Below are 20,870 nucleotides of genomic sequence, written 5' to 3'. Positions count from 1 at the left end.
GTGAGAGGAATGTTGGGTTTGTCTTTGCAAACGAGCTGTGGATGTGCTGGTAGATAAAATCAGCATTGAGAGAGAAAAGAGACAATGGGATGGATTCCACTGATTGATGAGTGGGAAAAGATATTTGCCTTTACAAACACACTGTAGGTTTGCTGATAAATAAAATTGGATATTGGAAGGGGGGAGAAACTATGAATCTGTAAGAATTAAAAATTAAAAGGGAGAATTCTACATCAGAGGGGAATCTCAGGTATCAGTGTTTGGGAAGTCTGAGCCTCTCAAGTACCTCAGCAATGGGGACAGAGAGAGGGAAATTGGGATAAAAAGGAGGCTGAGCCTCCAAAAATCTGAGAGACCCCAGGGGATGCCCCATGGCCTCTCCCTTTATTGGAATAAAGCAAAAAGGACTCCTCTGCCTCCTTTTGACATGAACCTCTGGTGTTTGTGGATTCATTTTCCTGACAGTGGGAAAACAAACTTGGGATTCTGCCTTGAGAATGATACAAAAAGTGTATTTATTTCTGCTGGAGGTTTGTGTTGGGCACTTACACAAGTGTCAGACAGGCATCAGCTGTGGCACAGCTCACCAAAGCAGTCTGGAGTTTGGCTGTGCCAATTTGAGTCACTGCAAACCTAATTTTTATAAGGACTGAACTGCTGTGTTTTGTACTGACACCAAAGATTCAAAAACTGGGCCTGCAAGGTTATTTTGAAAGCCTGAAGGGCACTTAAATGAAGACTGGTAACACAACCTGCGTGGATATCAAATAACATTTCCCACCTTCTAAATCTCTCTAAATCAGCTCTGTTCCCTAAACCCTGCTCTTATTTTCAGAACAACCTGCACAGACCATCCCAGGCGTGCTGTAACACCCAGGGCTGGTGGCTGGGGGCAGGAATAATGTGATTTTCTCAGCACACCCACCGCTTTCTGCACGGTCTCAGAGATGTGCAGCAGCCACTCGATGTCCAGGCTGCCCTGCTCCAGCAGCCCCAGGTGGTGGTGGCAGGGCAGGGTCACGTTTTCTTCTGCCACTCTCTTGAATTCAATCTGAGCCTCGCAGAGCCAAGCAGAACAGCAAGCTGGAAGACAAAAAGCTTTTTTTAAATTTTTAATTTTTTTTTTTTTTTTGGTGAAAAACACATTTCATTGTTTTGGTAAAATTTAAAAAGTTAATAAAAAGACAACAGGAGACACAGAAAGTAAAGGGTTAAAACAGTTGGGTGTTGGCAAGCTGCTAAAGCACACAGTTGTTTTTAAATACATTTTATAGTAAGTGCACCTTACAGTTGTGAAAATATAACTTTTTTTAAGGATTATTTTGTATGGTTACTCTTTGGGGTTGCTTTTTTAGAACGTGTGTGTTTTTTGCTTGCTGTTTTAATTTTTTTTTAATTAATTTTTTAATTTGGGTGGTGGTCTCAGCTTTTTGCAGATAATTGTGTTAGTTGTAGGGTTTTTATTACACGTTTACAGGCTGTTAGTTTAAGCATACTATCTTTAAAAAACTATTTAATTTTTGCTATTAGAAAAAATTTACATTCATACAGAAAAGCTATTTTAACATTATACTTATGGCATATATTTTAATAGCTGTGAAAAGCTTATGCACTTATAACATGTTGGGTCCCAGAAAACCTGTTTTTTTTTTGAGTTTTCTGGCACTGACCTCCAGGAGAAGGCTCCAAATTTGAGTGATGGAGTTAAAATCATGGGTGTGTAATGAAATAGAATGTGTGATTTCACATGGTGAAGGGTTTGGAATTTGAGGTTTTTATAATATAGTAATAGGTATGGAAAATATGGAGGATTTTGGCTGTTGTCTCTTTGTGTCTTCTTCCTTTTTCATGGTTTCAGGCAGAAGTTTCTGGTTGGACAGTCAGGGTCACAGGAGTTTAGTTATTGGGTTAAAAGTATCAATAATAGAGGTGTTAATTCTCTATTAAACTGTTTAGCTTTAAAAGACCTTGTAGCTAAATTCACCTCCATTTTATCACTTCTAGCTGGTGTTAAAATTGTTGCTGAACTTTGTGTCCTTTAGATAAGATTTAATAAACAACCAAGCCTGAACATGAGAAAATTCACATCACTGTTTTTTAATCCTTGCTCTGAGTGAAACAGAATAAACTTCAAACAAGCCACTATGAAGTGGTCAAAACAGCTTTTTGCTGGATTCTTCCTCATTTTTTCACAGCATCCAAGCAAACCCCAGCTCAGCTCCCTGCACAGATTTAAGGAGACATCTCTGCAAACCCAGGCATTTTGTCACTGCTCCAGTGGCACCCACACCCTCTCCAAATTCCAGATAACCTCTTACTACCTGATTTCCAAAGCAGTATTTCCACCCAGAAAAACTTCAGTTTATCCCTTCATCACTCTCTTAAATGTGTGGAGTCTCTTCCCTAACACCAGATGATATTGATGTATTCAGAAATAAAAAAAATCTGGGAAGAGGGGGTTAAAATTAAGGAAAGTGTGGTATAAGTAGGATTGGGAAGTAACTTTGAACAGCAACGCAAAAAAAAAAAAAAGTGTTGTCAGAAATGGTTTGTCAGGATTTAAAATAGAAATAAAAAAGAAGTGCCAGGCGAACCCACTAGAGGGAAGCAGAGCCCTTGGAATGTCACAAAATCCATAAAAACGCTCTAAAAGCTGCCCCAGGAGAAATGCTCTGCTCGAGCTTTTATTCTGCACCCATGAGAAAAGTTGACAAAAATCCACAATCAGTTCTTGGCTTTGCCCTCTCTGATGTGTAAACGGGGACTCATATGGGAAATTCAAACTCATTTAAACTGACCCAACAGGAGGCAAAGTCACAGGCGTTGGGTCAGGGATCCCCCAGGTCAAAATCAAAAATTTCCCAACCCAAATTCCGTGGGGTATAAACCTTCACAGGGCACTGGAGGTGTTCTGCAGTTTTGGTGTGCAAGAAAAAAATCCTAAAACTTTTTTTTTTTTTTTTTTTTTCCTCTGAAATGAAGTGGGAGGAAATATTTTCATTCCTGGGCCAAATATTGCGAAACTGCTGAAAATTGGGGAAGTTGAGAGGCTGGAAGTCCCTGGTGTGGCTGAACACACAAATCTGGGAGGACAGAGAAGGAGCAAAAGAGGCTCCAGTTACACAGGCTGGATTTATTCCTGTACTTTTAATATTATTCTATATTATTTATATGTTTTGTAGCAGATCCTGACCTCCAAGTGAAAAGCAGACAGAAAATGTTCATCCAACATGATGGATGTCTCCAACATCCTCATCCCCTTGTGCACAACCATCCTCATTTTTTCCATTTCTTTAGAAAATTCCTTCTCTTCCTGCTCCCCTTCTCCTATCTCAGAATTACCATGTCCATCCCTCAGCTGCCGAGATGTGGATATTCAATTTATCCACAAACACTTTATCAATAATTATCACCTACTATTAAATACCCAGAATTTTGGGACAGGCAGAGCTTTCAGCAGTGAAATCTCCTTTCCAACCACTTAGCTGCTTTCTTTAAAGGGAAAAATAATCCCATTTATCACTGGATTCGCTGCTCTCGAAGCTCCATCTGCCAAATACAATCGGAATTCCTGCCCAGGACGAATCCAGCTTTTCCCTGGAGCCCGCTGCCCTCATTAAAGCCCACATCGCTGATCAATAATCTTAATTTAGGCACCACAACGGGGACATTCACGCCACATTTGCGACTTTTTCCAAGCCCTGTGGAGCTCTCAGGGTTCCTGCACAACCTCGCAGGTGTTCTGCGTTTTTAAACTCAGCCCTGCTCCAGGTTTGTTGTGGAATTATAAATATTTTGCTTATTGTTTGGCAGAGTTTTCGTTGCTTTCTGGGTTAGGCTGGGTTTAACAGAGCTCACGCCTGGAAGAGCCCTGTCCCTATAAATTGTCTTGTAAAAAGGGAGAAAAGCCAGGGAGGCATCCAGTGGAATAGGGACAAATTCCTAGAGCACCTTTTATCTTTCAAATAATCAGAATAATTTCATCACTGAACCAATAACCAAACTCACACACTGTGCAAACTTTTCCATAACATTATTAGGAAAAAAATTAATTTTAACCCGCTTGATTTGTCTCTTTAATGATTATTAATGCTTTACCAACTCCCACAGGAGTTTCAGTTTTGCAGGTTCTCTAGGCAGGAGTCTCACTTTATTTCCTTCCAGTCACCATATTTTGAAAGGAATATAAAACAGCCTCTTACAATAACCAAATAAGAGCCAGGTACAGAAATTACCCACCAAAAAAAAATCTCAGGAGACCTCAACATAAGAAATCTGACATTTTCCACAGTTTGGGTGGGCTCTCTGCAGCACACAGGGATTAAATGATGATTTAGGTGGAATTTTGGCACATGAGGAAAAAAAGGAGCTAGAAAACAGATGCAGGTCCCTTCCAGGTTTATCATCCAAAGAAGAATAAACCCCCTGAAGTTGTTTTGTGTAGGTGAGACTTTGCAAGGACAACCCAAATAAATGAGGTGGGTTTAACCATTTAACCATTTCCCCAGTTAAATTTCATTTAAAGGACTCCAGGGGATGTCTGTCCCTCCCAGGATTTGTGATTTATTTATCCCTTTGATTTGTGATTTATTTATCCCTTTGATTTGTGATTTATTTATCCCTTTGTTTGTGATTTATTTATCCCTTTGTTTGTGATTTATTTATCCCTTTGTTCTCCTCACAGAGCTGCACAGCCCTGGGTGGCCTCAAAAGCTGGATCCTGCACTCAGTGGATGAAAAAAGGATGATTTTCCCAGAAATCACTTCCAAAGTAATGCCACATTTCTGCAGGCTCCGCAGTTCCTGCCCCACAAACCCCAATCCCCCTTTCCACATCCTGTGGGCAGCTCTCAACAATTTGGGAATCTGCTCTTGGCTTTACTCATCACTCCAGCAGGAGGTGGGATTGGTTTTTTCTGCTTATCCCAACTCTTTTTCTCGTATTTTTTTTTTTTGTTTGTTTTTTGTTTTTTTTTTTTTTTTTTTTTTTTTTTTTTTTTTGTGTTTTTTGGTTTTTTTTTTTTTTTTTTTTTTTTTTTTTTTTTTTTTTAATGGCCTGGAGGCTTTGGGTGGCAGAGCAGAGGGGAGGAGCAGTGACCCTGTGTGACTGTTCCCTGCATTGTTCCCGGGACAATAACTCACCCCACACCCTGCAGACCATCCTCCCATCCCTCCCCGTGCTGAAATCTCCAAGGAAAACACAGCAACAAAGATTTTAATCCATCCCAAAGCCATCCAGACAGTGCCCAGGTTGGCCAGGGGAAAATTCAAAGGGGTTTTTGGCCCTCTCAGCCCCTTCTGCCTTGCACACATGGCAGAGTTTAAATTAAAAAAAAATAAAAATATGGACAACAGGCTGGATCCTCAGCAAAGATGTCAGGCTGAGGAATTCCTCAGAACTCGTTTCAACATTTTAAGGACTTCTCATTGTGAGTGTGTGTCGTAAAAGGGTTTGAATTTCAGCAGGATCAGCCCTTTGAAATGGGTGCAGGGGAAGGAGCCTGGGCAACACAGCAAGCAGCAAATGAGACTGTGGAGAGGAATGTTGGGTTTGTCTTTACAAACTGGTGGATAAAACAGCACTGAGAGAGAAAAGAAGCAATGGGATGGATTCCTGATGGATAATGGAAAAAATATTTGCCTTTACAAAAACTGTAGGTTTGCTGATAAATGAAATTGGGTATTGGAAGATGAAAGAAACAATGGGGAAAAACTATGAATCTGTAAGAATTAAAAATTAAAAGGGAGGTTTCTACATCACAGGGGAATCTCAGGTATCAGTGTTTGGGAAGTCTGAGCCTCTCAAGCCTCAGCAATGGGGACAGAGAGAGGAAATTGGGATAAAAAGGAGGCTGAGCCTCCAAAAATCTGAGAGACCCAGGGGATGCCCCATGGCCTCTCCCTTTATTGGAATAAAGCAAAAGGACTCCTCTCCTCCTTTTGGACATGAACCTCTGGTGTTGTGGGTTAATTTTCCTGACAATTCATTTGCCCTTCTCACAATTCTGTCCCCCAGGGCAGTGTTCCATGCCTGAATCCTTCCAGGACCCCACATTTTCAGAAGCCCAGAGTGTTTCCATAGCCATCAATTATATGTATGTACACACACCCCCACGTATCCCAACATCAAATATACATTGCCAGACAAGCAGAATCAAAGGGGAAATAAATGCTTTGCTGACATTTTTATTTGTAGGCAAATTCCCATCCTAAAAGCTAAAGAGCTTCCAGACTTAAATCTTTCATTAGGTTCAGAAGGTTTGAATTAGGGAGCAATGCTAAAAATAGATTCTGCTATTTAAAAAGTAATAGGTTGTGCTGTATCACTTAACTGCTGGAATTAGGAGGAACAGCCTAGAAAAGATTCAGAGAATCAAATAAAAGAAATGCACAATAATCCTTTGTAAGCTTAGCCCAAGCCATACTACACCAAGCTCACTTTAAATGTGAGTATCTAGAACAGGTTTTCAAAAAATTCAGCGTGTTCAGGGACATCTGTACAGTTTGTCCTTCAGCAATGCTTTTTATGATTTATTTTGGCTTTTTATCACAGGTGAGATTTGCAACAGACCATTCCTGATGTCCAGGGAGGAGCAGAAATGCAACCTGTGATTTTCCTGCAGCTCCAGATGTGGGAAGGGCCTGGAATCTGCAGCTGAGAAAAGTTTCCTGCACACAGCAGCGAGAGCAGGAATCAGTGGAGCCCACACACAGTTTGTGCCCTGCCTGAACAATTCCCAGCTCCTGTGCTGGGAGCTCTGCCTGCTTTTGTTCATCAGATCAAAACATTTCCTGGGTGCAGGTGTGACAGGAGCAGAGAGCAAACCCTGGGCTCAGGGCTCCTCTTGTCCCCTGCAGATGTTTCTCCAGGGCATCATCCTGTAGGATCCTCCTAAAAATCATCCTCACATCTGTCTGACTCCTCTGAGTTGCAATAAGGAAGGTTTGTCCCATTCTGACTCCCCCACTCTCCCAAAATCCATGCTGCTGGAAAAAAGTGATGCAGAAATGCCATGCTCTAGCTGCTCCAGGCAGACCTGAACTGCTGCAATGCTTCATTTCGTAAAAACAACCCAAATGAGCAAAAACTTCCTGCTCAGATCAGCCCAGAGAGAATGAACATCCACAGAACTACACCAGAGTGGATAATCCCTCATCTGCCTCAAAATCAAAATATCTGAAAACAGAGTGTGTCCAAATCAGGAATAATATGTTTGAGAGTTAAAATCAAAAGCTGCCATGCTGCAGCTCTGAACCACTCCCTCACACCAGGAATCTGAGACGTTTCACATCTGTTGGAGTCTCATCCTGCTGGAATCTTGGAGGAAATGATTTACCAAGTTCCTCCGTGAAAAAAAAAACCAAGAGCTTGCCCCCCACCCAGTGCTAACGAGAAAAACCCTGAGTTTTGCAATCAGCACATTGAGGATTGGAGCTGCAGGGGGAGGCTGACAGGGACTTTTATGGCCAAGGAATTACATCTGGATCAGACTCGCAGGCTGAGCGTGACTCGAGTGAGTGCTGAGGACACCGCAGACAAACCCCACACTGCAGGGTTTAAGGTTCAGTGGGCCTTAAAATTAAACTCTGGAGAAAGCAAACATCTTCCCCCTGCTGTGCTGCTCACAGTGATGACAGACACAGGCACAGCAAGGCTTTCATGTCCCCTTGGACTCTCTCCCCCAGTTTTGCTGTGGGTAAGCAGGATAGGGAGAGCTGTGTTGTTTTATCCCGGAGTTATGAGGAGAACCCAAAAAGGTCGCCAGCCCCACTCATGCTCAGACCACAGCAGCCCTAACAGTTACCCTGACAGCATTTCAGGCCAAAATAAACAGCAGGCAGTCTCCTCACAGACAGCTCTGCTGCATTCCTTGCGCGGGGAGGGAGCTGGAGGCGGCCGCAGCCTCCCCAGGGTCACAGGGCTGTGCCCTGGACTTGTGCTGGCTGTGTTCCTTGGCTGGCACGCACTCACAGAGCTCCCAGAGAGCCCAGCACGCTGCCTGCTCCCCTGCAGCCAAGGTAAAGCATCCCAAACACAATCCAAGAGCAGCTCCCCCTGATTGAAGCAGTGAGCAGAGGGGTCAGGGCAGCCCCAGCCCCAGCACACAGCGCTCAGAACATCTGGAATTGGAACCAGATGTGCACAGGCTGGGGGAGGCTGTGCAAACAGACAGCACAGGGGGAGAGCCCTGCACGCTGCTGAGCTTCCAAGGGGTGACGTGGAGAGTTTGGAATTGAGAGGAGAGAGGAGCAGGGAGAGCAGAAAAACCAGCATTTCACACAGCAAAGCCTCTGGTTTTTAGAGTGAGTGAGGCTGGAGTTGGGCTGGTGATGTTTTACCAGCAGTGCCCAGCATCCTTCCTTGGAAATCCTGGATAAGCCAGGGAAGGGATGAGGGGTGGCTTTAGCAGCCCAGTGTGAGTAAATTCACTGTTCCTGCTGTCTAAACGAGGTGGTTCATCAAATTCCCCCAGCAGAAAGGGTTCAATATTCCTCAGGGAAATCTTAATGATTCCTCTGTGGATTACAGACAAGTGAAAAACTAATCCTGCAGTACCCAGTGACCACATGCAACTGGAAATCACACCTGCAACAAAAAGGCAAAATTTGTCTCTGACAACACCAGAGTTAACTTTCATCACCAGCCCACGCTGAATCCACACTGGAGAGGTTTGGGAACATCAGAACAAAAAGCACTGAACACTGCCTCAGCCAGGCAGCCAGCTCGGGTGTGCTCTCCTTTCTCTCATGGCACTCTCAAAAACCCAGTGCAAACAGCAGATTCTGGATTTCCATCCCTGGAGGCTCAAGAACAGAAAACAGGCAGCAGCACTGCATCTCCCAGCTGAATGGTTCACAGAGTGCCTGTGCACAGCAAGTGGGAAATCCCTTTGCCTTGGTCCTGGCAGTTTTATCAGGGAATGGGTCCAGGTGTCTCCTGCTTGCAGCACCAGCTCAGCCAAACCTCAGGGATGCAGCTGGGGGTTTGTCAGTGCACAGCTCAGATTGCTGGAGGGAAGAAACCCAATGGCTGGCTGATATTCCCTTTTTTCCCAAGCATCTTTGTTGCTTTGTGTACCTTAAAGATTTGAAGGCAACATTCCTGAACATCAGAAATGTCACTCCTTTCACCTGGTATCAAAAAGATTAAGAGGAGAAAGATGGTTTCAGTGATAATTTCTAGGATTTCTTCTGTCTGGGGAATATTCTTAGGCCTCAGTCTCCCAGGGAATCTCTTGTTGCTGTCAGTTCAGAGACACACAAATGAAGGCACACAGAAATGAAGTTCTCTGCCCAAGGCAGACACGGAGCAGAATCCAGAATACAAACCCAAAGAGACAGCAACAAAGCTGTTTTCAAAGCAGTATTTGTCCATCAGATCTTCCCTCACCCATTTTGAAATCCAAGGAGAAGGTTGCATCAGCTAACTCAGAAAATGAGGAGATTGGAAGAGACTTGAGAGGTTGATAAGGATTCCCAATAAAAACGTTGTTGTGCTGAGGATTCCCTCTCCCTTTTTTATCACTTTGCATCAAGATTTTAATCAGCAGGCAGGCAGTGAACTGATTGTGCTTGGTGTCTGGAAATTGCCCAAGAAGGGACCAGGAAACTCAAGGTATTCACAGGGGAGCTTCACCCCTCCCTGCAGGAGGGAATTGAGGCAAGAACTGGAGCTCAACCACCCAATTTGCTTCCTTGGCTCCACTCCCTCTTGTGATCCTGGAAATGCAAATAACTCCAGGTTTGCATCTGCAAACCCCACCAAATGTGCTTTGTATTTGTATTATTGCTATTTGTATTTGTATTATTGCTATTTGTATTTTGCTATTTTTGTTATTGCTATTTGTATATTGTATTGTATTGTTCATTGCTATTTGTATTATTGCTATTTGTATTATTGCTATTTGTATTTTTGCTATTTGTATTATTGTGTTGTATTGTTCATTGCTGTTCCAATGGGTTCATTTTGTCTCAAAAATTCCCAGCGTTCTGGAGCCAGAATTGCCAGAAGCCCCCAAAGCATTTGGCTGCTCCCTACAGCTTTCCCTCAGGTCCCATTCCCAGCAGGGCTGGATGCAGTTTTGAGGCCCAGCTTCCTCCCTGCTCAGCCCATCCCTGTGACCTCCACGGGATGTTCAGTTGTGGGCTCCTAATTGCACATAACAGGCTCTGACATCTCACTTACCCACTACAAGCACCACTAATATGATACAAAATGAATGCCTAATGTATTAACACTCTGTCACTTCTCATCTCCACTCAGCCTCAAACCCTCGGCCACAGCTGCCCTGAGGCACAAAATGAGCAGCAGCAGCTCCTCCCCATCACCCCCAGAAGTCTTGTAAGGGAGATGTGAAACTCTGCAAGACTTCAGAGATGGAGCCAAGGTGGAACCTGCAGGGGCTGAGCAGCAGCAGCTTCACTCTGAGTGGTGATGGTCACACTGATGCCTAAAACAGAGGCCAAACCAAATTTACAGAATAAAAAGCAGTTCTATTTATTGAATTATTCAGGGCAGACAAAGCCCTCAAAATGGACAATGGGTCACAGATTTTCACACTTTGATAAGTTTGGGCCATTTGCACATTGGGGGTTCATCTTCCAATTCCAGCTCCAGCTAATGAAGTCACTGACCCCAAGTTTGCTCCCCCAGCTCACTTTTGTTTCCATCTCTCAGGCCTGAGGCAGTGAGGAGTCCTTGATTGCCAGGCCTGGAGAGGAATTGTTGTGTGTGCCCAAAATGGGAGAGCAGCAGTGACACTGGATGTGGAGTTTAGAGTTCTACACTGAAGAACTGCAGGGTTACAAATGGATGGAAAATAGAAAAACTAAAATCCAAAAGCATCAGCACTATCAATCCACTGCTTGCAGCCTCTTTCTTCTCAATTCTATTGTAGGCAGGATCAATTATTTTGTATTAATCCACAGGTAACAAAATTAAAGCAACCTCATTCTTAAATCCTCATTTTCACTGGCTTTAGTATGAACCAGAAATTCAAATATAGGATTGAGTTTTATTTCTCATCTCTGAGGTTCACTTGCACTTCCCCTGGAGCTTGGCACAGCCCTGTGCCAGCTGCAAGCAGACCCTGAGAATCTGAGCAGCTTTTCTCTCACTTTTTCCACTGTTAGCAGGTTTGAAGCATCTGGACATCACACTGAGCTCTCAGAGTGGGGCTGGAAATGCAGTTTGTGAATCAGCACTGCCAGTGGGGATCACTGAGGAATGCAAACCCCTGGAAGGGAGCAGGAATCTCCCAGGGAATTAATTCACTGCTCTGCACACCCTGTGGGAGCTCACACTGCACTGAGCACGGCCTCACCTGCCTGTGGGGAGCCTTTGTGCTCCAAATGATCCCAAATTCCTTCCCAACAACATTTCCAAGCCAAGGGTTGGACTGAACACTGTACTCCTGAGAGCTTGCAAATGAGACAAAACACATTTGGAAAGAATTCTCCCTTTCCACAGCAGCTCTTTTAACTGAGAGAACTGCACAGCTGCTGCAAGTGATCCCCAAATCCTGAAATTCAGCAAAACTCAGGCTCAGCAAACAAAGTTTGATAGATTCCTCCATATTTATATTTATTTTGTTTTTGTTTTCAGCGACCCAAGGTGTTCTGCAGTGACAAGAGCCAGAGACAAAAGCCTGAGGGGGATTCTGCTCCCCAAGATTCCAGCCTGGGAGCTGAGGGCCAAATTCCAACTTCTGGATCCATTCCACTTGACAACAACACCTAAAAAGGACACAACCATACACAATAAAAAGTGCTGCAGCCTAAAAAACAGGGTAAGAAAATGACAAAATATTGAACATTTTTTTGCTTCTGTCAAAAATTTGAGAGATTTAAAACAACTGGAAAATTTTGTTTGTTGTTTGTTTGTTTTATTGGTTGGCTTTGGGTTTTTTACTTACTTACTTTAAAACCTGTGCAGTTTTATGTAGATGTATCAAAATCCTGCTCTTTAAAAGTTCAAAGCATGAGCTGAGTCACCAAATGAGATGTGTGCAAAAGGACTAAAGCAGAAAGCAGCTCCATTTCCCTTCCTCAGAAATTACAACTTTTCAATTCCCATTTTAGCAGGCTGTCAAAAATGCAGGTGGGGTGACTAAAAATAAAGCTTTGCTATTCCTTGAGGTAAAATCCAACCTGCAGGCTGTTGGAGGAGCCAGGGAGGGAATTTCAGAGGCAGAGAGCTCAGCCCAGCACTCTGAGCCCCTCCTGGTGCTCACCTCTCCTGCTTCACTTTCAGGGATGAGTTGGGAAGGCAGCAGATGTTCCAAACTGCCCACCACGGGCTCCCCTGCCAGCAGCTGAGATGTTACACGGAATTTTCATGTTTGCAAATGCCAAGGGTCCTGCAGAGCCGTGGATCTGTGAGAGCCCAGGGCCATGGCTGGGGGGGACCCCGAGTGAGAGGAGCTCAAGCATCGCTGCCAAACGCTCCTGTGACCTTTGCTGGGAAAGAGCAAAGCACTTCCCTGGCACAGAGAGGGATGCCCCGAGCCAGGCTGGACAGGCAGAGCCCTTTGCAAGGACAGGAATTGGGGATCAGCCTAAAAAACCCCTGGCTGAGAGCTCCAGCACATCACAGAGCCCTGGGGAGGCAGCAGCAGGATCTGAGCAGGGCTGGGAGGGGAGGAGAGGAGGAGGAGGTGGAAATGGGATTCAGGCAGCAGCTGAACCGTTCTAAGTGGATGTGAAAAGGTCAGGGGTCTGGTGGGGAAATGCTGCAAAGGTCAGGTGAAGATGGAGGAGTGAGGCTGGGAGGAATTGGGGCTCCCAGGACAGCTCCAGCACCAGGCTGGGTTCCACCCTCCTTCCCAGGCCTTGGAATCATCACTGAGCTTGTGCCTGGGTCACACTGAGGTCCCCAGCACTGATTTCCTCAGCCCCAAGAGGGGTTTTAGCCACAGCCCTGACTTATCACAAAGCTGATGCTGAATAAATATTGGAAAGCACAGGAGAAAACAAAAACCAGACTGCACTGCACTGTTCCCTTCTTGGGCACAGCTATTTTGGGTTTTGTTTGATCAAAACATCACCTTTCAGAGCCACTTTTTGAGGTACCTGCAACATCTGCCATAAACTGAGGTCTCAATTTTACCAGAAGTGCTTTAGAGCCTCAGGGACAGAGAAAATCAGAAGGAACCTCCTAAAAAACTCCAATCCAAATCAAGCAGACTCAGTCCCTTTGTCACCTTTGTGGCCTTTGACTCATTCCTGGATTTATCTCACACTGCAGAGCCCCATTGTTTTATTTCAGCTGAAATTCAGAGAACTTTAAGCCCTGATGCACAAGTTGGGTGTTCCTGGCACAAGCTGCAGCTTCTCTGATCTCACTTCTGTCCTTTCCAATCTGTGTAAGAAAAGCTGCAGTGCCTGGGGGGGAATGTGTAAAGCTGACAGAGGGAACAAGAAATTAAAGGGAGCAGAGCCAGACTTCTCAGAGGTGAATGAGGGAATCCCAGACAGATTTTAGGGGGGAAAAAAAAGTCACAATGAGAAGAGTCAAACACAGAAAAGGGCTGGAAAGTTGTGGAATCAGCATCCTTGGGGCTGTTCAAATTGGACACCCCCAGAATCCCTTCCAGTTTCCACTGCTCCAAGTCCAGGAGTCAGAGCCAGATCCACGGAGAGTCAAATCCCTCTGGGAACCTTCAGCTTCTGAACTGCCCCAAAAGCACAGCAAGCTCTTCTCCCTTCCACACAGAAGTGCCCAGTTGGCTCAGCCTCAGCTCCAGGGAGGAGGGGGTGAGCTCCAAACCCAAGCCTGGGTGGTGCTGGGGACAGCTGAGCTCAGAATGCCAGGAATTCAGAAACCCTCCCCTGCTGAAATTTGATTAATTCAGCCCCTTTCCCTGCTGAAATTTGATGAATTCAGCCCCCTCCCCTGCAGAAATTTGTCTTCCCTGCTGAAATTTGTTTTCCCTGCTGAAAAGTGATGAATTCAGCCCCTTTCCCTGGTCAAATGTGATTAATTCAGCCCCTTTCCCTGGTCAAATTTGATTAATTCACCCCCTTCCCTGCTGAAATTTGATGAATTCAGCCCTTTTTCCTGCTGAAATTTGATGAATTTTGCCCCTTTCCCTGCTGAAATTTGATGAATACAGCCCCTTTCCCTGTTGAAATTTGTCTTCCTGCAGAAATTTGGTGAATTCAGCCCCTCTTTGTGCTGCCTAGTACCTGTGAGCAGGTCTCCGCTGTCCCCACTTTCACTCCAGGACCTGCTTTTTTCCCCATCTTGCAGAAAGAAAAACAACAAGTCAGTGCTCAGATCCATCACCAGTGATCAGATCCATCACCAGTGATCAGATCCATCACCTGATATTGTTTTGTGATTCTGCAAGCACAAACTTCCACGAGGTGTTGAGGTTTTCCCAATATTTGCTTGGGCAGCACTGAAATTTCAAGGTGCCAGAGAAATGACTGTTAATAAATGTTAATAAATCATGGACTGGCCACAGAGCAGCACAAAAAGGGGCACAGAATGTGCAAATATTAATGTTTTACCTTAGCAGACTATCTGATATTATTCAAAGCTTTAATTTAACTGAGGCAAGAATTGGGGAGCTCAACCACCCCAGTTTGCTTTCCTTGGATCCATTCCCTCTTTTGATCCTGGAAATGCAAATAAACCCCACAAATTCTGCTTTCCTGCAAGGAATTTGAATGATTACCATTTACTGTTCCAATGGGTTCATTTTGGCTTTGAAAATTCCCAGTGTTCTGGAGCCAGAATTGCCACAAGAAAACACCAAAATATTTGGCTGCTCCCTGCTGCACTCGTGGGGTTTTTTTTTGCTGGCTGAATTCTCTAGGAAAACCCATTTTCTGTAATAAGAGCTGACACAGCTTCTCCCCCCTTGCTTTAAAAAGGCAAAAAAATCCCAGCCAAAAGCACTCTGGGTTCTGCTGTTCACCCTCACCCCCTTCACCCAGGGCAGCCCAGTTGGAAATCTCTCTGCAAACAGCCCCAAAAAAACTCAATTCTATCTGGCTTTTGTTTTTTTTTTTTTTTTTTTTTTTTCCCCAAATCCAGGATCTGGGGACAATCTCTCAGGGGCTTTTTGGGGTGCCCTGTGCAGGGCCAGGGGTTGGGTTTGATGATCCTGATGGATGTGGGTAGCAGAAAAGAGAAGTAGAAAATTGCCCAGAGAAGGAATGCTGTGTTCAGTAGTGCCATTATTTACTGTTTTAAACCTCCTTATTTGCATTTTTCCTTCTTGCACATCCCTGTGCACGCTGGACAATAAAAAAGGACAACAATCACATTTTATCCTTGCTAAAACCTCTGTGTTCTCTTCACTGCAGCTCCCAACTCTCCCTGTTTTCAGTTTGCAAGGGAAAAAATAGATATTGAAGGCACAGAGGGTAACTCAGGATGCAGCAAGACTGACCAAGGTTAGGAGGAATCTGTGGCAGATTTTGGGATAAATCTACAATCCACAAAGTCCACACAAAGCAAACCTCTCACCTGGCTGCTTGCAGGAGGCAGATTTCAGTCCCCTAACCATGAAGCCAAGCTTTAATTTAATTTAATTATTTTAGATATAATTTATGAAACTTTCTGCTTAAAAAATATAAATTTTATGGAGTTTTATACGAGGTACCCATGGAAAAAAAGGCTGTGCTGACTTGCAGAGATTGGCACCTTACACAGCCCACGGTGGGAAGGGAAAAAACCCCAAAAAAAGCTCATTAATTCTGGTTTGCAGCCAGGAGAGCAAGGGAAGGCAGCCCCAGCTCAGGCTGTGAGGAGGTACCTGGCTTCCTGCCCAAAACATCCCTTCCTTTTTCTGAGGCCCCTCCAGCTCCACATGGCTAAAAAAGGCAGCTGGGAAATGTCCTGGAAGCTCAAAATGCTGCATCCCTCCCTCCCTGCCTGCAGGGAGCAGCTCTAGGTGAGCTCTGGGTGAGCTCTGGGTGAGCTCTGGGTGAGCTCTTCCCACTCTGGAGGAGTTTTCACACAGCCTTTGCCTCCCAAAATCCAGAATTAATAACTATTCCTGGCACTGCCCATGTTCCAGGTGTCAGGTTGTACCACAGCCCTGAGGAACTCCAGGCTCTGAAGAAAAACATTGAATTTCTTTTTATTCTGTGCTGGTGCCACGGGGGCTGAGCTGGCAGCTGGGAATGTTTCCTCTCTGGACCTGGCACTGCTGTTACAGGAACAAAATATTGCTCCATTATTACTAAAAATGGCAACAGAAAAAGGCATTTTATACATTGCAAGAGGCCAAGGGGGTTTTGTTGGAGTTTGGGGTGGAGTTTTTTTTGTGTGAGGTTTTTTCTGTCTGGAATTGTCACAGCACGGGAACAAAGGCTCTACAGCAACCTCCATGATCCTTTTTATGAACCCAAAATGATCATTTTTAAGAGCCCAAAATTATCCTTTTTATCTTCATCTCGTGGTTTTGATTAAGAAGCCAAAATGATCCCTTCTATCCTCATCTCGTGTTGATGATTAAGAATCCAAATGATCCTTTTTATGAACCCAAAATGATCCTTTTAATCTTCATCTCATGGTGCTAATTAAGAACCCAAAATGATCCTTGTTATCTTCATCCTGTGGTTCTGATTAAGAACCCAAGATGATCCTTTTTATAAACCCAAAATGATCCTTCTATTCTCATCTTAGTTCTGACTAAAATTCCAAAATAATCCTTTGTAAGAAGCCAAACTGATCTTTTAATCTTCATCTTGTGGTGCTGATTAAGAACCCAAAATAATCCTTTTTATAAACCCAAAATGATCACTTTTAAGAACCCAAAATGATCCTTTTTTAAGAACCCAAGATAATCCTTTTTATCTTCATCTCAAGCTGCTGAGTAAGATCCCAAATTGATTTCTTTTTATCTTCATCTCATGGTGCTGATTAAGAACCCAAACTGATCCTTTTTAAGATCCCAAACTGATCCTTTTTAAGAACCTGAAATGATCCTTTTTAAGAACCCAGGATAATCCTTTTTATCTCATCTCATGGTGCTGATTAAGAACCCAAAATGGTCCTTTTTAAGAACACAAAATGATCCCTTCTATTCTCATCTTAGTTCTGACTAAAAATCCAAAATAATCCTTTTTAAGAAGCCAAACTGATCCTTTTAATCTTCATCTTGTGGTGCTGATTAAGAATCCAAATGATCCTTTTCCTTTTAAGAACCCAAGATAATCCTTTTTATCTTCATCTCATGGTGCTGATTAAGAACCCAGACTGATCCTTTTTAAGATCCAAAATGATCCCTTTTAAGAACCTGAAATGATCCTTTTTAAGAACCCAAGATAATCCTTTTTATCTTCATCTCATGCTGCTGATTAAGAACCCAAACTGATCCTTCTTATCTTCATCTTGTGGTGCTGATTGAGGACCCAGACTGATCCTTTTTAAGATCCCAAACTGATCCATTTAAGAACCTGGAAATGATCCTTTTTAAGAACCCAGGATAATCCTTTTTATCTTCATCTTGTGCTGATTAAGAACCCAAACTGATCCTTTTTAAGATCCCAAACTGATCCTTTTAATCTCCATCTCGTGGTGCTTGATCAAGAACCCAGCGTGGCCATTTTCTGCGCAATCCTGAACATCTGACACAGATTCCCTGGCTGGGGAATGACAAAGTTCTTGTACCCCACATTCCCAGCTGGAGAATTCCAAGGAAATCCCTTCTCCTTCCCCACCCAGCCTCCCCTCCCTGCAGGAGCTCTGATTTTGGGACCAGTGGAGGGGAAGCAGTTACATAAGTGCTGCAGGAACTGAGGGGGAGAGTGAATGTCAGAGCTTGCTGGAACATGAACCCGGGAGCCTTGTGGATTCAGTCTCTAACATCCATCAAACATGATTAATTTTAATGTCACAACATTTAATGTCAATTACTTTTAATGTCACAGCTTCCTATTTACTACCACAGCCACATTCCCGAGTTGATAAGAGATTCCCCCAAAGAACTTTTAAGATCAAATAAATAAACAATTCAGGATAAATGCTACAAACAAGCAGGAGCCTCCCTGCTTTTGGAAGGATGGGGGGAATCTATTCCAAAGGGATTGAGAATAGAGCATCTGAGGCTTTCACATTTAAGGCCAAATTACTACTTAGTAAAAATTCTGTTCTGCTTTTTTTTCTGGCTATAAAAAGATGCCAGCTGGAGATGTGGATTGATATTATTTGCATTCGCCAATAATGTATTTTATTTAGGTGCTGCATGAAAAATAACCAAGTTGTGATTGGGGCATCTTAAAATTTGTGTGCAAGAAGAGACCAATGAAGAAACTCATAAAAGAGTATTTGAGACTTAAAATCTTTAGATTATCAAGTAGCTGGGGAAAAAAAAAACAATCTGAATTTTTTTTTTTTTTTTTTTTTTTTCAGTGCAACTCCTCACCATTTCAAACCCTATTTTAATGCCACCCTTTTAGCAGCCTGGACTTGCATTCCAGTTCCTCGGGCTTTATGTTTTTTTTTTTCCTGAACTTCTGCTTGTTAAATGTTATTTTAAATAGCTGGTGGGGTTGACAAAGCCTCAAACTCCCTGGGGTTTCTCAGGAGAACAAAAGCAGCCTTGTGGATATCTTTAGAACAAATTATAAGGCTGAGGAGAAGTCAGGCCTCTAATATGAAACTGAGATGGGTCACAAAAGATATTTAAACAGACAAACTAAAGTAAAACAGGAAAGTGAGTCAGACTACCTGCCTGGCCTTTTTTAAAGTCCAAGAACTGACTTAGTGCAGTCATCAAAATAAATTTCTGTGCCTATATTTGCATTTAATGGTGATCTCAGAACAGGGATTTAAGCCCATACCAAGTTCAAGTGTGCACTTCTCTAAGTGCACAGTTCCACCAATTTAAGTATCAACCTAAAAATCAAACTGCAAAGATGAAATGCTCCATTTAGCAATAGATCTGTCGAAGCAGAGCAGGTGATTTTGAGGGACTTTCAGACACTTTTAGTGCAGCAGAGGCCACACAACATCACCATGGTGTTTGCTAGCTCGACAGCCTGCAGCTCCAGCAGCATCTCTGCTGTGAAACAGCCCTGCTTGAAATTCAGTTTATATCCGGCAGTCTGGGGTTACAATACAGGCTGTGATCAAAGGTGTCTGTTCTATCAGCACCTGCTGAGGGTGGGGCAGTGATCCTGATCTCTGTGGGAGATATTCTGCTAATGGGCATTCATTGAAACCAGCTGGGGCAGTGTTCTTTATCTCCATGGGATATCTCCTGTTCATGGCCATGGTTTATAAACCAGCTGGGGCAGTGTTCTTTATCTCATGGGATATCTCCTGTTCATGGCCATGTTTTATAAACCAGCTGGGGCATTGTTCTTTATCTTTTCACAACCCATCCTTCCTCCAGCCAGTCATTTTCTGCTCATGGCCATTGAGTCCCACTGTGGCACTGATAAAATTACTGCATCCCATTGGGAGTTGCTCCAGCCAGGGGAAGAGCCCAACATTTCTTACCAAGATAAAAACAGAGGTTTTGGGACACTAAGGGAGCCCCTTTCTCCACTGGACTCCAGAGGAAAACCGGATTTCTCCACATCCCCACTGGAGCTCCGGAGGGAAACTGCACCTTGTACAGGAGCACTGCTCCAACTGAGCCACATCTGTCACTGCAGGAGGATGCAGCCACCATGGAATGGGACTGCTGCCAACACCCTGCCTGACGGGTGTCAGGTTGTACTCTGACTGTGTCAGGGCTTTGGGGTTTGTTCTTTGTAGTGCTGTATTTCTATTTTAATTTCCCTAGTAAAGAACTGTTATTCCTAATTCCCATATCTTTGCCTGAGAGCCCCTTGATTTCAAAATTATAATAATTTGGAGGGAGGGGGTTTTACATTCTCCATTTCAGAGAGAGGCTCCTGCCTTTCTTAGTCAAACACCTGTCCTCCAGACTAGGACAACTGCATTTGCCAAATTTCCAATGCCAGAGCTGAAAGCTCCTGATGTTCCCATCCTGAAGAGCTCTCAGAGGGCTCTGCACAGGCAGCAGGGGCTGTGCTGATCCTGGGGAGGCTGAGCATGAACCAGCCTCACTTGTCAGATGCTGTTAAGATCCAGGGCTCATTAAGGAATTTCCATGACTCAATGAGTTCAGATTCCCTGAAGAGAGGGAGGATTATCCCAGCACTCTCCATCTGGGCTGAGTGTAACCCAGCCTTGTGTTCACCTGGACACTTACCAAGGAAGATTTGCTCTAGAAGGTGAGCAGGTAAAGCAAGAGGTGCCAGACAGCACAATGTGACAAATTCTGTGTGTCTGACAGCAAACACTAGCCTGGAGTCATCTCAGCCTGGCAGAGCTGACATTCCCTGAGCTGCTGAGAGCAGCCTGTGCCTGGGCTGTGCTGCAGGGACCTCACCCTGACCCAGACTAAGCAAAGGTTCTCCCGGCACCAGCTCCTAAACAAAGCCCCACATTCTGATTATTTACACATTTCTTCTGTCCTGAGCCAGCCAGAGACAGGGAGAGAGTGGCTGGGAGGCTGCAGGGGGATGTGGGAGGGCAGATCTTCATCCCAGCCTCCACTAAAGCTAAAGCTCAAACCTCTCAAAGTTTCCTCAGATTGTTTTTGTTTCAATTCCCCCATCACTTTGAAAAAAACCTCTCATTTCTTTATCACAGCCAGCATCAGATCCACTCAAATGCAGCAGGTCACATCTATAAACTCAGCCAGTGTCTGTGGTTTTTATCTTGCACTCAGATGTTGGCCATGGAACGTGAAAATCTCAGCTCCAGTTTCCTCCCCAGTTTGGTTCCCTTTTCCCCATGGTGAGCTGGGTCCTTCCCATCAAGGCTGTGCAGGGGCTAACCAGCATCCCAGCTGAGTCCTTAAAATCCTGCAGAAGATGGATTTAAATAAAACAGC

General features: G+C 44.1%; 1 protein-coding gene across 1 annotated transcript in view; it reads right to left on the bottom strand.

Moving 5' to 3' along the window:
* LOC117008180 (CXADR like membrane protein) overlaps positions 1-20,870 on the bottom strand; it is a 47,845-nt gene that overhangs the window by 9,314 nt on the left and 17,661 nt on the right. Inside the window, 1 exon segment of the mRNA XM_033081817.2 lies at positions 926-1,083. Coding sequence (XP_032937708.1) covers positions 926-1,083 — 158 coding nt within the window.

This window comes from Catharus ustulatus, chromosome 28, assembly GCF_009819885.2.
Source record: "Catharus ustulatus isolate bCatUst1 chromosome 28, bCatUst1.pri.v2, whole genome shotgun sequence".
Classification (NCBI taxonomy): Eukaryota; Metazoa; Chordata; class Aves; order Passeriformes; family Turdidae; genus Catharus; species Catharus ustulatus.
This window is presented reverse-complemented; position numbering and strand designations above follow the sequence as displayed.